Raw genomic sequence first — 14594 nt, 5'->3', positions numbered from 1 at the left:
GGTTTGAATCTGATCTCTCACCAGGTTTATACTGATCTAATTCCATTTTACTTCACTTGAATTATTCTTGAGTTACTGAGCACAAGTCAGACTGCTTGTTCCTTGAGGGAAGTTCTGGTTGTCTCTGTTGTAAACCAAATCCCAGGATTAGGCTCAGGCATATTTATCTAAGAACCAGAGGAGAGATGGAAGCCTAAAATAAACTGACTCATAGACTTTAAGGTCAGAAGGGACCAATATGGTCATCTAGTCCGACCCCCCGCATGATGCAGGCCACAAAAGCTGACCCCCCCACTTTCCCTTAGCTCTGCTGTTGAAGTCTCCAGATCGTGATCTAAAGACTTCAAGTCGCAGAGAATCTTCCAGCTTGCGACTCCTGCCCTATGCTGCGGAGGAAGGCGAAAAACCTCCAGGGCCACTGCCAATCTACCCTGGAGGAAAATTCCTTCCCGACCCCAAATATGGCGATCAGCAGAACCCCGAGCATACAGGCAAGATTCTCTAGCCAGACCCTCATTTTACCAGCGATGGCCGTTATTGCCTAATTGATTAGAATCACGTAATCCCATCAAACCATTCCCTCCATAAACTTATCTAGCCTAATCTTAAAGCCAGAGAGGTCTTTCGCCCCCACCGTATCAGCCCAGAGAATGAGGGTAGAGAAATATTTATTCAGAATGAGAACATAGGGCTCTGGAGGCTATGGGCGTATTATCCAAGGTGTGTCCACAGCAAATTCTGTATGCAATCCCACCAAATCTATTTATCACCAAGGATCCTACAAAATAGGAGAGATCAGAAGTAATACTATATTTGTTGCTACCCAAGCCGTAGGAGACAGGTTCTTAAAAATAGTCTGGGCGTCAGACTCAGTACCAGATAACTTGCTGATTGCACCAAATCTGCTATAGCAGGGGCTATAGGACTATTTTGTCCTCATGAGCCATAGTACCCTTGCTGCTCCAAAGAAAATACTTGAAAATAGAAGTGTTCTGGACATGTAATTAATGTTGCTAGCATCAGAGAGAAATGGTAACAGTAAGAAACCTGAGGATTCAGTGTGGAGTCAACATTCAGTGCATAGAAGGCAGAATGAATCACCAGAACACTTCACAATACATAACTTCCTAAAGGACAACCTTATCAGTGGGCCTGATTCTTAGCTACCTTGAGATACAATCAACAGCCATAGCTTTATTCATTATATGATGCAGGAAAGGCTTCTGTGCAGTCATCTGCATGCATGGCTGTGTTACACCCACCAGACACTGTGATCGCCTTGGAATCAGAATATGGTCTTACAAGATCTAGCACAGCCACCTTTGAAACCATTACACTCTATATCCCTATGCAGTTTGTCTGTTCCTAGTCCCATTCTGTAACTTTGGCTGGCAGACTATGTGAGTTGGGGACACAATCAGCAGAGGACCAGTACTGTAAATGTCACAAGGTCGGGGTTGCTATGAAAATTCCAAAATACATCAAGCCTGGGATGACCTCTCATACACGCTCCAGAGGGCCAGGAGACTTCCTGCCAAGTCCCATCACATCCCAAGGAAAATGTTAAACAACCTGAACGTGCAAAGAAGGGCGAGCAAAACATATATCTGCAGGACAGAATCATTTACATATTTCACATTTCTCTCTGCTGCTTTCTTCTCTTTGTGTGACAGGCATCAGAAGGACACAGTAGCCAGGAGGATTACTAGATGCATATCTAAAGTATATAAATAGCAAGATAAATTCTTTCCACCAGACCTCAAAGCATGTTCTTCAAGAAGTTCTTGAATACTATGAGTGCAATATAAAAATTAATGTAAAATTAAAGCAGAATTCTCTTCAGAGAAAAGTTCATGCACCAGCAGAAAAAATGGAAAGCAAAGAAAAATTCAAAGCAGCTACATGAGCGTCAGTACATACATTTGCAAAACATTATGTGCTTGATTTGGGACTTAGTTGACACAGCATTTGGTAGCAGAGCCCTACAATCTATGGAAGTCATGATCTCCAGTCCGTTTCTGCCATGTGAACTCCACTGAAGCAGTCCTTGACAATGTCTCTAATAAACCTTTTCCTGGAACAACTTGGAACAAATACTCCATTCTCCTTCTCAACTTGTCAGTCACCTTTGGAACTCTCAATCACATGCTTATTGATTATCTTATCCTCTGTTGACTTTCTTAACTCAGTCCTTTCTTGCTTGTCCTCCTATCTCTAATTGCTCCTTCAGTGAGTCATTCTGAGGATCCTCCTAATTTCCCTCCCCCCCCCCCCTCCGTGGGAGGTTCCCCAGGGCTCCCTCTTTGGCATAGGCTCTGCACCCACTGGCAGCCAAGCTCCCCTCCCCCCCGCCCCACCTCCTCTCCCCCTGAGCGCGCTGGGTCCCCGCTCCTCTGCCTACCTCCCAGCACTTCCCGCCCGGCCGCTGCCAAACAGCTGTTTGCATGCTCGGGGGGGGGGGCGGGCGGAGGAAGCAGGAACATAACACACTCGGGAGGAGGTGGGGCCGTGGTGGGGATTTGGGGAAGGAGTTGGAATAGGGGCAGGGAGGGGGCAGAGTTGGGCGGGGACTTTGGGGAAGGGGTTGGAATGGGGATGGGGAAGGGGTGGGAAGAGGTGGGGCAGGGGCAGGGCCTCATGGAAGGGGTGGAGTGGGGGTGGGACCGGGGGGCAGAGCGGAGGGTCGACCACCCACAGGAAGAGGGGAAGTCGGCACCTATGCTCTTTGGTCTCCTTCTCTTCTCCTTCCACAGCTTGTCTGTGGGTAATCTCCTCTGCAGTCACAAATTGAACTACCATTTCTATGTGAATGATTAACGGATTTCTCTCTACTATGGACCTGTCTCCTTCTGTCCAAACTAAAATCTCAGCTTGTCTTTGATATCTCAATGAGGATACCCAGCCATCAGCTTATGTTCAACATGGCTTGAATTTTCCCCTTACATCCTCCCTCATCCCTTCTTTCTCAAGCACTGTGGACAACACCAACATCCTGTCTGTCTCTTAGGCTCATAACCTGGGCATCATCTTTAGTTCTGCTCTCTCTCTCCAGATCCTCACATCCTGGCTGTGTCTAAATCTTGCTAATTCTTTCTAAATGTTTCCTAATATCCATACAGCTTAAACTCTTGTCCAGGCTCTCATCATCTTACTTCTCTATCACTGTAACATAATTTTCTCTGGCCTTGACAAAAGCAGTCTTCCCCCCACGTAGCCATACAAAATACTGCTGAGAGAGTTCCTGTTTAGGAAAACCAGTTCTTGTTGTGCCTTTACAACTACACCTCTACCTCGATATAACGCGACGCGATATAATATGAATTCGGATATAACGTGGTAAAGCAGCGCTCCAGGGGAGCCGGGGCTGCACACTCCGGTGGATCAAAGCACGTTCGCTATAACGCGGTTTCACATATAACGCGGTAAGATTTTTTGGCTCCCGAGGACAGCGTTCTATCGCGGTAGAGGTGTATTTGAGTAAAATATTCTGGGGGGCAGTTGTTAGTAGGTCTACTTGCTGTAAATCGAATTGAACTATATCTGAACCTTAATGGGGAAGACCCACCTAATGTATGTCTAGGTGCCAAACATACTGTTTTGAGGAAGATAAATGTACAGTGAAGTACAATAGTTCTCTTATTTTAGTTTTTTTCGGTGAATATCATTCCCTTATTAAAAGTCCTTATAAGAAGCAGATTGATTCAGTCTGTTTTATTGAATTAATAATTCTGTGTTTATATCCTTTAGGAAGTTTGCAGTGTCTACAAAAATTCCAGAAACCAAATGGTGTCAGAAGTGTTGCGTTGGTAAGTAAAGAAGTACAGTGGAAATGTCAGTAAGAGGAATAAATGGCTACAGTGTTGAGATATTTGTAACGAGTCACTACCCGGGGAGGAACAAAGGAGAGAAGAATGTTTATCAGGCTGTCACGTTTCTCCTGTCATCAGAAATAAGCTGTAGACATCTACAGGTAGTAAACTCAACCAGATTAGCCCTCACATTTATAGGAAGTGAAAACTTCCTCTTTTCCCTCTCATAATTATTCACATTTCACAACAAATTCAGAACAGCAGAATGCATGTCCGGTTTCTTGAGAAACCTCAGTCTCTCCGGGGGAGTGACATACAGGAACCATCAGGCCATGGACCATGACTTCTAATACTGGCCATTGTGAGCCCACTGCAGTTCATGTTGTTATTGACCGATACCGTGGGGGGGGGTTTGTTTTAAATTTTCTTGGGGTGCTAGAAAGATCTACGAGGGCGGCATTGGTTCTCTAAAAATAGTACCATACAAAAGTACAGTGAGGGTCCAGTGGACCAACCACTGAGTCAACACTGCAGTATAAGAGAGATACAAACAGTGAAAAGTTACTGTTCAATAAATGTGCATAAAAGGCAGGAAAACCTGGTTTAGAACACTAATGACTGAAAGGCTACTGAGCGACTCTCAGTTGGTAATGACTGGTAAATTGTTAAATGATTGCTGGCCTCTGTTCAGTTCATGTTGGAAAAGTGTCACTGTCATAAGAACAGCCATTATAATTGGCCCCTTTCTTCAAAGTCTTAACACTAGAGGAGGTTCCTCATGATAATTAAAAAATAGTTGGGGCACACCAACATTCTGAAATGGGAAGCTTTGACTGTCAGTGTCCGTGCTATAACTATCCTGTAGGCAGCCCTAAAGTATTAAGTCCTGTTCATCAGTCAAAAACCTTCAGTCAGTTGTATTAAAACAAGCTGGGTATATAAAATATGGTTTTATTATGATGTTTGTGATAGCCCCTACTAAATGCTGTGTTTTCCAAACTCTTAAGACATTCCTAGGAGCCCAAAATCTAAGGGTTGTATGTAGTTTGAAAACTTGACTTTTCAGAGTCCCTTTTCATATCTGGCACTTTCAGAATTGCAAAGGCTGTGTTAAATTAGATGTGAAATGTTTATGCTAAGCAACTAACTTTACCTTTTCTTTCTGGCAGTGAGGAATCCTTACACAGGCCACAAATACCTTTGCGGAGCACTACAGTCCAGCATTGTCTTGTTAGAATGGGTTGAACTGATGCAGAAGTTTATGTTAATTAAGGTAAACCTTACAATAAGATGTCCACAAGCAGATGTCCTACCTTCCCTTTAGGACTCAATCTCTTAATACAAAATGTGGATTTTTCAGATGCTTTTATCTTGGAAAAAATTAGTTGAGTAACCAAAATGTAAATAATTTCTTATGTCCCTATAAGATTTTCTGTTCATTTCTGCTTAACTCATTTTGAAAAATAAAATTCATCTTACATCATTTGAAAAATACCAGTTTAAAATGTCCCAAACATTTGCTAGATGCTAACTAAACATTATTTAGAGCCTTTTTCCCTGCACATATCCAGTCTAAAGGTTGATTTTTTTTCTGTCTGTCAGTGTTGTCTTATAGTTATACAGTCAGAATGTTCTGGCTAATCAATGGGCAGAGCCTTGGGAGAATTGAGGGGAGAACATTGATAGTTCTCACTTGATGCCAAACCTAAAGGGAGAAGATGACTCATTTGTTTTGAACTGCGTGACTCTTTGGGTGCTCCAAAATCAAATAGTTGTTATTCCCAGCTGACATCTGCCGGACTGAGGCCACAGTGCTTCATGTTTTCTTGGATAGGCAGCACCCACAGTCTGGTCAGCTAGGGGAAACAAAAGTTTTAAACCTCCCCAACTGGTGATGTCACTCAGAGGATCTGGGCTCTCTCTTGCAAGCAGCCATAAGAAAAATGATGGTGAAAGTTCAGATTCTGGATATTAATAACAAAATTCTCATGAAGAACCTAAATCTTCATAAATCAGATTTTCCCACATCTGCCAAGTACTATGATCCCAGGAAATGAGATTGATGTTACATAAGTGTGCTAACGATGAATGGCAAAACGACTTTAGCCAACTTACCATGCTGTTGAGATGACTAATCGTGATGTGTACTAAATTGTTTGCTTTGTAACTTGTTTGCCTTTATCTAACCGTTTTTTTGTTTCTTAATCTAGCACATAGATTTCCCTGTACCTTGTCCACTGAGATTATTTGAAATGCTGGTAGTACCTGAACAAGAATTCCCCTTAGTTTGTGTTGGTGTCAGTAGAGGGAGAGACTTCAACCAGGTGGTGAAGTTTGAGACTGTCAACCCAAATTCTACCTCTTCCTGGTTTACAGAAACAGGTTTGTGCATTATGATTGGATTCCCAAATTATTTGCTATCTTACTTTATTATAATTAGAGCACTTGTAACGGCTAGGTTCCATAGTTTCCATTATGGAAATGACACAATGTCCCATAATTAGTTACATTGGGTTTTCCACGTAAAGTGGACTCCCAGTTGTCCAGAACTCTTTCTGACTTTCACCTTCCAGGCTAAAATTTTTGACGGAGTGAGGTTTTTTTGGAATGTTTGAGTGTAACACACGGGACAGAATAAAAGTTGCTTGTGTTTCCGTAAGTTAGGCCTTTCTTGAATTGTGCGCTTCACTTTGCAACTTCATTGTTCTCTTGACATAGTGTTTTTAATGGATTTTAATAGAATTTCAGGCTGCCTGCCTTCTTCTCAGGCAGTTGGTATGAGATGTTGTGGGCCAAATGCAGGGAGCAGGTTTCAAGATGGCAGTTACCTTACTGTTGCTGAGAAGGAAGTACTTGCCCCTTCCTCTTCCCATGAAGATCGGGAGGAGGGAAGGCATATGTGCCCTGTAGTCTCCATCCGGAAGCCACCACTTATTTTTGATCCTCATGGCTGGCGTGAGTGCCATTTGGATGAGGAGCTAGTGCACAGAGGCAGCAGCAGAAACTCTTAAGATGAAAATTGGGTGGTGGAGAGACACCTTTCTGGATTGCTCCCCACCCTCTTGAAAACCAGTTGCCGTCATGAGCCTGGTGCCAGTCCCGGTCCCAGCCCCACAATGCAGAAGCAGTAAGTAGCTCTGTCTCAGGGCTTTAGTCATCCCTGTGGCCAGAGCAGAAGGTAATATGGCGCACTCCCATTGATCTGTGGTGAGCTTGTAAGTTGCCATCCCTCAGTACTTTTGCACAAACCTCACTGATACGATCCTGTGGAGCTCACTAAAAAATGCTATTTTCACTAGAAAGATTTCTGCTGATTTTCTTGCTTCTTAAATGAATATCTGAAAAACTTCTAATGTATATAGAAGTGCAACTACACAAGTGCTGCAGTGTATGGCCAGTTAATACTGTAATACTTGTGTGTGTGAACTTTGAGGTCCATTTTCAGATTGATACATGGGGTTATGTAGCTCCTAAGATAGTCGATGAAAGTAGAACACTGAAAAGCAACTCTTTAAAAATGTATCCTTTGTATTAGTCTTATTTCAGTATTGTCTGCATCAATGATATGTCTCTGTAAATGTAAAATCTTTATTTCCTTCTTAATACCCTTTGTTTTTTAACTTAGACAGTTTAACACTTCTCTGAATTACTGCACCTGTCCTCGTTAGAATTCTTTTTTAGTCATTTGTATGTCCTTCTGGTGCATCTGTATTGTTGGCAGGTCGTCTTTCCTTATTATATTGGCAGTACTTTAAACCACATGGTTAAATCAGTCTCCCCTGTCCTCCGCTGACAGGACATTGAGAACACAGTCAAAAACTATCTTTGAGAAGAGAGAAAAGTATACAGTATGTGGCGGTTAAATAGCTTACACCAAATGATTATTATTTTATATATTTGGCATTTGTTTGGAAATGTTTAAATGATATGCTACAAAATAATTGTCTTTGCTCCATTTGTGTGATGATCATGAGTCAGAAAATGCATACACTTTCTTGTGACTGACAGGCCAAATTATTGGCTCTGAAAGTGCGTTTTTCTCCAGAGACAATTATGCCTGATGGCGTGTGATTGAGACTCCCACGTGACATATTGCTTCACTGTGTGTGGTCTTAGGCAGAGCCAACTCAATTCCTATGAAATGGCAAAGAACACACACCCTGGGGGTGGTGGTGAAGAGGTAGCTCTTTTAATTTCTTTCCCCCATCCCTCTGGTTCTGGCAGCTAAGTCACAGGGAGAATGGTATGTATTACATTTTCAGTAGCTCCCAGTTCTGCTCTCCGCACTCTCAAGTAAGAGCACCCAGTGCCTGACCAGCACCGAGAACACAGCAGCCTCTCAGCCTACCATGTTCCCTACATGGGTAGAAGGCTGAGAATGGAGTTCTTTGTCCAAAAAATTAGAGAGGAAGACAGAGTGAGGAGTCTTCTCTCATCATCAAGGGGGCAAAGGCAGGAAATAGAAAATGGAGTTCCCAGCCTCCTCCTACACTGACACCAAAGACAGTACCACGGTGGGTTCTGGTTATGGTGTCATCCCAGGCTTGTTGCCACGAAAGGCTGTGATGCATTGTTATGTATTTTCCCCATTTTTCATTAGATGTGAGAATGCTTTAGATGAAAAAAATCTTTTGAAATATGAAAGAATAGATTTTAATATTGTTGAACTGGTACTCTTTTGCTCTCTATTCCATAACTAGAAAAATTGCCCATGAAAATACTCTCATACTTTGAACTGCACATTTCTTTCCACCATTTAATTTGATTTTACACAGATATTATTACTGTTTTAAAATCTTTTTTGGCCTTTTCTACACTAAAGGGAAAAGTCGATCTAAGCTACGTAATTTGAGTTACATGAACAGCGTAACTCAAATCGAGATAGCTTAGATCTACTTTCCGCGGGGTCCACACTACGCAACGTTGACAGGAGACACTCTCCCGTCGACTCTTCTCAATCAGGTGGAGTACAGGAGTCGACGGGAGAGCGATTGGCGGTCGATTTAGCGAGTCTTCACTAGACCCACGAAATCGACCGCCAATGCATCAATCGCCGCAGCATGATCCTCAGGTAAGTGTAGACAAGCCCTTGGTCTAGGCTGAATCATTAATGGTTTAACTCATGTGCAGGGATGTATTCCAGGCCTCACAGAGGCCTGTCTGTTCAGCTTTGTGGGGAGGCGGGTAATGTCTTGATTTGCTGTAGTGACTCCTCCAGCTGTTTAAGAGTGACTGCAGTTCACTGGAGGGGAAGTCATGGCTCACCCAGCCGAAGGGACAGTTGCTTTGATGACTCTTTTGTTAATACAAAAATAAGGGAGTATCCTTTGGGATCAGAGTACAATTTGTCTATACAAGAGTAAAAGAGGAAAGTATTTACAATAAAATTGTATTGTGCTTCTCAACTATATCGGAGCTAAGTATTACCAATTATTAATAATACTGAAAATAATGGGCCCCAATCCCAGAATCCAAGAGTGAGTCAGGGAGCCAGGCTGAGGGGATAGAAATGGCAGAAATATTCTAAGACCAGTTTTTCACCACTTTGGTTCAGATGCCGATCTAGATTGCAGTGAAGGTTGTGATAAAAATCTAAATCTCAAATTTGAACTCAAAAGTAACCAGGTCAGGAGACTGCCTCAGTGAGCACATTTCTACTGTCCCATATGTGGAGTTCTTTCATTTTTTTATCTTATGCAGGACCAAGGATTTGACTTATTTTTTTAAATGGGGCTAAAATGTTCTTAATTACGAGTGATTCGTAGCTGCTTTTAGTGTTTTATGTAACATGTTTTAATTTCTCATCTTTAATAGAAACTGAATTAGTTTCTCACTTGGTTGTATGAAAGGTTCCTAGAATGCCGTGGTATAGATACCAAATTAGCAAGAGTTGCTTTTTATCGTATCTTGCTAAAAGAAATTATATTTTGTCTTTTGAGTTGGCATGTCCACTGATCTGAGGTTGTGAGTCAGATCTCCCCCATTTGCTGTGATGGAGACCACTGCAGCTCTAATGTGGAAGAAAGGTTACTCTCTCACTCCTTTGTTCAAACTGTCTTCATTAACAATTTGTAAATAGCATATACAATCTGAAGATGAAGGAGAAGTTGCAAACAGTAGCAAGGACTGAGAACAGTCCAAAAGTCCTAGCAAGATTTAGAAACAATGGCAGAAAAATTAGAACAGGATTCCAGTTGGAAAAATGCGAACCAACACCTCTGGAGGAAATAATCTGAAACACATATATTTTATGGAAAGCAAAAATACTGAAAGACAAAGAGGTGACGGTGGACAGCAACTTAAACACAAGTTTGCTTTGTAATATTAATACTTTAACATTACAGCTTCATTTGCCTCCATCACAGCCAACAAGTTGGGTAAGTGGACATGCCTTTTTAAGAGAAGAGAAATTTCACGGGTAAGAAAATCTTTCTGTAGTTGAAAATACAACAGTACCTTAAGTCCTTTTGAACTTCAGAATCTCCACATTCAAATGTGATGGTAATTTGTGTTGTATATAAATTAACTGTAATTATTTTTGTTATAGACACTACGCAGGCGAGCGTTGTACATTTAACACAGCTGGAAAGAGATACCATTTTAGTGTGTCTGGATTGTAAGTTTTAGTTATGAACCAAATATACACATTCAAATTAGGTCACTTGTTTGAGAGCAATGGCTAAGTGACACCTCTTGTTTATTCTCTAGGCTGTATAAAAATAGTAAATCTACAAGGCAGATTAAAATCTAGCCGAAAACTGTCATCAGAGCTCACGTTTGATTTCCAGATTGAATCAATAGGTGAGTGTGGTTTTGGACTCAACTTGGTGTAGCTCGTTTAATTTGGCACTCAATGTTAAAGATAGTAATTTTCAAGACTTTGCTGACATGAAATGTATCAATTCCTATGTTTTATTGTGTGGTGACGAGTTGGGCTGAGCATTCAATGGACTGATAGGCTTCCAAAAGAGGGACCAGAATGGAAGAGTAACCTCAGAATTCCCTCCGATTAGGCTAAATGGTCTGGTAATGTTATGACCCTCTGTCTCTACAGAAAGTCTGTACTCAGGCCACTCAAACTCGTTGTGAATTATTCCTGTTGCTAATTCGTTCTTTTCATTTATGCATGCAGTTCATTTGTTTACTTCAGTCTCAACACTGCAAATGCAGGAAGTGTGAAGTAAAATTCATTGCTAACTAGCCTCTATTTTCTTACTAAATTTGTAAATCCCTTGTTAAATGTATATGGCACATCACTGTCTCATGAAAATTAATTTAACTCCTTAGTTGAAGGCAGTGTGGCCTAGTGTATTGGACTGAGACTCCGGAGATCAGGGTTCTTGGTGACCTTGGGCAAGTCACTTCACCGCTTTGTGCCTCAGTTAACCCATCTTTAATGGGGATAATGATACTCTCCTATGTAAAGTGCAATGAGATCTATGGATGAAAGCCGCTATATAAGACCTAGATATTATTAGTATAGTTATGGCATAGTGGAGTAGTGCAACTTCCTCACTTCTCTGCATCATCCTCTCCCTTTTCTGTTCCCAAATGGGGTTCATGAAAGCACTGTACCATTTCCCCCCCCCCTGTTTCTACCAAAAGCCTACTGTGGTAACACACAGATAAAATGTGTACCCCTTGGAAGATCTCTGGGGATTTTTATTGAGACCGCATGTTGTGCCATGTCTGCCACAGATCATTTTGGTGACACGTGGATGATATGTTGCCTGGCAATAATGCTACTGTCAGTCTCTCTTATAATTAGTTCTATCAGATTCCGGCAGAATTTAATCAAGGAGAGTCACGTAGAATTTGTTCCACAATAGATTGACAATTTGGAATTCTTCTACTCTCATAATGGATGCACTTATTTTACACACTTCATTCCCACCCTTGGGAACTGAAAATGCACTTCACATTATTGTGGTATTCTGTTCATGACGCTCAGAACGACAAGCCACTGTGTTACCTCTCTGCTTCAGCAAGAGTGAGCTTTGCTAGAGATTAGACTGGATGTCAGCTTCCTGCCACACCTGTCTTTCTAACTCACCGGCAAATTCCTCAAGGCTCTATGGGTATGTCTACACTGGAAGAGAAAACCCATGGCACAGAGTCCAAGAGCCTGGGCCAATTGACTCGGGATCATGGGGTTCAGGCTGCAGACTAAAAAGGTACTGGAGATGCTCAGGCTCAGACTGGAGCCCAGGCTTGGAGACCCATCCCACCTGTTAGGTTAGCTGAAGACTCTCACTTCAGTTTAATATACAGCACTGAGATGGTTTTGTAATAAAACAAGAATACATATATTAATAAAGAACAAAGATTTAAATGATACTAAGCAAGAGAAAAAAAGATAGGTATGGTTACAAACAAAATAAAACACACTTTCTAGTATCTGAATCTTAATAGATTACAGTCTTGGTCTCAGTCAATTTCTATTGCTTATAGTCAGTTCCCAGAGACTTCAACCCCCCACATTGTTCAAGGATCCACTTTTCACAGATTCCAAGAGCTCTGGCCTGTTTTGTCCCTTAAATGATTGATAAATAAGGCCTGTTCTACACTAGAAAATTAGGTTGGTTTAAGTACATCGGTCAGGGGTCTCAGGGAGGTGGATTATCTTTGCTGGTGTTGGCATAGGTAGTGTCTATCCTTGTAGCATTTTAAGTGTAGACAGGGCCTAAGTGCCTTTTTCCTCCCCTTATATTACTTAGAGTCCATTGTCTTTGCTTCCAGAACCAGGAAGACTTCCTGGATTTGCAGACTCTGTCTCTGGAGTGCTTTCTATGCTGTTTCCTCCCTTGCTTGTTAGCACGATTGCTTTGTTTACCTTATATGTAAATGTACTTTTATTGTCCTATGCCTGTAATCAAGCCAGTCAGACAAGGGAATCCACATTCCTTTGTCTGACAGGCTTGATTTATACACTGCCTCCAAAACTCATTTTAAGAACATATTTCCAGCACACACTCAATTCTTTATACACAACCAGTGCATACATTGCACAGTGATATTCATGACCGGCATTTTACCCGTTTACATATATCTTACAAGATACCTTTTGGATCCATATTATTACCACAGTGTGTTGGAATTAGTGAGTGTGTCAGGCCTGATATGAGTTACATGATAGTGGCCCTCTGTCAGTGAGCATTGAGTGGCTGTTAGGGTAAAAAAGAAAGTCATTCTGTCTCTTGAAAATGAATTTTAAATCCTTAATATACTATTACCCAGTAGATTTATACAACTCTCTTTTAAAAAGCTACTTTGCTGCTTCTGTAATTAGAATTTAATGTAATTTAAAAGGCAGTTGGGACCTATGATATAACTGCCTTTTTTTAAGACAATAAAGAAAATGAGGGGAGGGGATGGGAAGAGGAGGGTAAAAATAAAAAGGTTTTAATTGTAGACTATTTTCAGCTGTTTTCTTGACTTTGGGAGGAAAAGGTAGAATGCAAGTTTTTGTAAAGTTCCAGTGCTTATGTACCTGGAAATCTTGCACATTTTCTAAAGATTTAAACTCTTTGAGAAAATGAATTAATATTTTACAAATAACACAGGGCTCATATTAACGAACAGTGTTTGTAAAGCTCTTTTTTGACCAGCTTGAGGTGGGTTAAGTCATTCTGGTGAAACATGTTGGGATCTTTTGTGAGGGAATTGGTGTAATTATAAAATGTCTACAGACAGAATGTAAAATTGCCATGATAGGAAGGTAATAAATATTTTTTGCCTTGAAAGAATAAATTGGGGTTGTCACCAAAATTAACTCAAGTGTTCTTTTCCTTCTAGTTTGCCTACAAGACAGTGTTTTAGCTTTCTGGAAGCATGGAATGCAAGGAAGGAGTTTTAGGTCAAATGAGGTGAGTGCAATATCTTCCCCACAATTTTTTTGCTCCTAATTCAGTTAGAATGCAACAAGAATAAGAGTAAATGAATATTGCTTTATTGAATTGAATAAGTTTAAATAGGATTCTTTGTTGGACATAACAGCTAGATAATTTAAGCATTGTTTCAACAATATCTAAATTTCAGGATAAACCAGAAGAATTCAGCTTGTCATCCCAAGACTAACCTTTAAATGTTGAAAACCCTCACAGAAAACAAATGGACCTTAGTTTACTGTTCCAAAGAACAGAATGCCAAGGCGCAGATTCATCCCTAGTGGAATATTGTGGAATCTACATTAGGTATATTGGAGGCATTACATTCTGGTGTGGTACTGTTATACACTCACTTTGCACAAGTGTAAATGGCCATGTGGGGAGAAAAGCAGTGGAGAATCAGGTCCAAAAAGATGAATTAGCACAGACCAGGAATTCACCTCTGTTAAATGAGCTATGTATGCTTTGAAAAGGCAGTGAAACCTCTACCCCTCCAGCCTTGAAAAGAAAAGCTGCACGGCCTGGGGAAAATAGTGCCTTCTCGCGCCTCTCAATCATGAAAAGAGACATGCTACAGGGCCCAGGATCTGACACCACCCGTGTTGTTCCTAACATAAGAAGAGGCAGAAAAGAATAACAAAGTTAACCATGCTGCTGCAGCAAAATATAAGGAGTACACAATGCTACTGACTTGAGTATTCAGTTTGGAATGGATACTGGGGAAACGTTTAGCCAAAATCATCTGAATATCTATTCAAAGAATCACTTCAATACCCCTAGTTATTAACACCAGCAGCTGGGATTTCCCAACAACTGGGTGCTCATGCATTCAACTTTAGCATTAAGTGTTAGGAAATTCAGGTTCCTATTGCCAAATAGTAAACATCAGTGGAGAGAG

At 41.1% G+C, this 14594-nt stretch overlaps 1 protein-coding gene across 2 annotated transcripts in view; it reads left to right on the top strand.

Moving 5' to 3' along the window:
- The window catches only part of MAP4K3 (mitogen-activated protein kinase kinase kinase kinase 3), a 114441-nt gene that overhangs the window by 87642 nt on the left and 12205 nt on the right, over positions 1–14594 (top strand). For both annotated transcript variants that reach the window (XM_026653159.1, XM_026653158.1), the window contains 6 exons: positions 3748–3806; positions 4979–5082; positions 6020–6191; positions 10357–10425; positions 10518–10610; positions 13605–13675. In XM_026653159.1, coding sequence (XP_026508944.1) covers positions 3748–3806; positions 4979–5082; positions 6020–6191; positions 10357–10425; positions 10518–10610; positions 13605–13675 — 568 coding nt within the window. The remainder of the gene's footprint in view (positions 1–3747; positions 3807–4978; positions 5083–6019; positions 6192–10356; positions 10426–10517; positions 10611–13604; positions 13676–14594) is intronic.

This window comes from Terrapene carolina, unplaced genomic scaffold, assembly GCF_002925995.2.
Source record: "Terrapene carolina triunguis isolate 2854851 unplaced genomic scaffold, T_m_triunguis-2.0 Scaffold132, whole genome shotgun sequence".
Classification (NCBI taxonomy): Eukaryota; Metazoa; Chordata; order Testudines; family Emydidae; genus Terrapene; species Terrapene triunguis.
The sequence above is the reverse complement of the archived record's forward strand: the minus strand, read 5'-3'. Positions and strand labels throughout refer to the sequence as shown.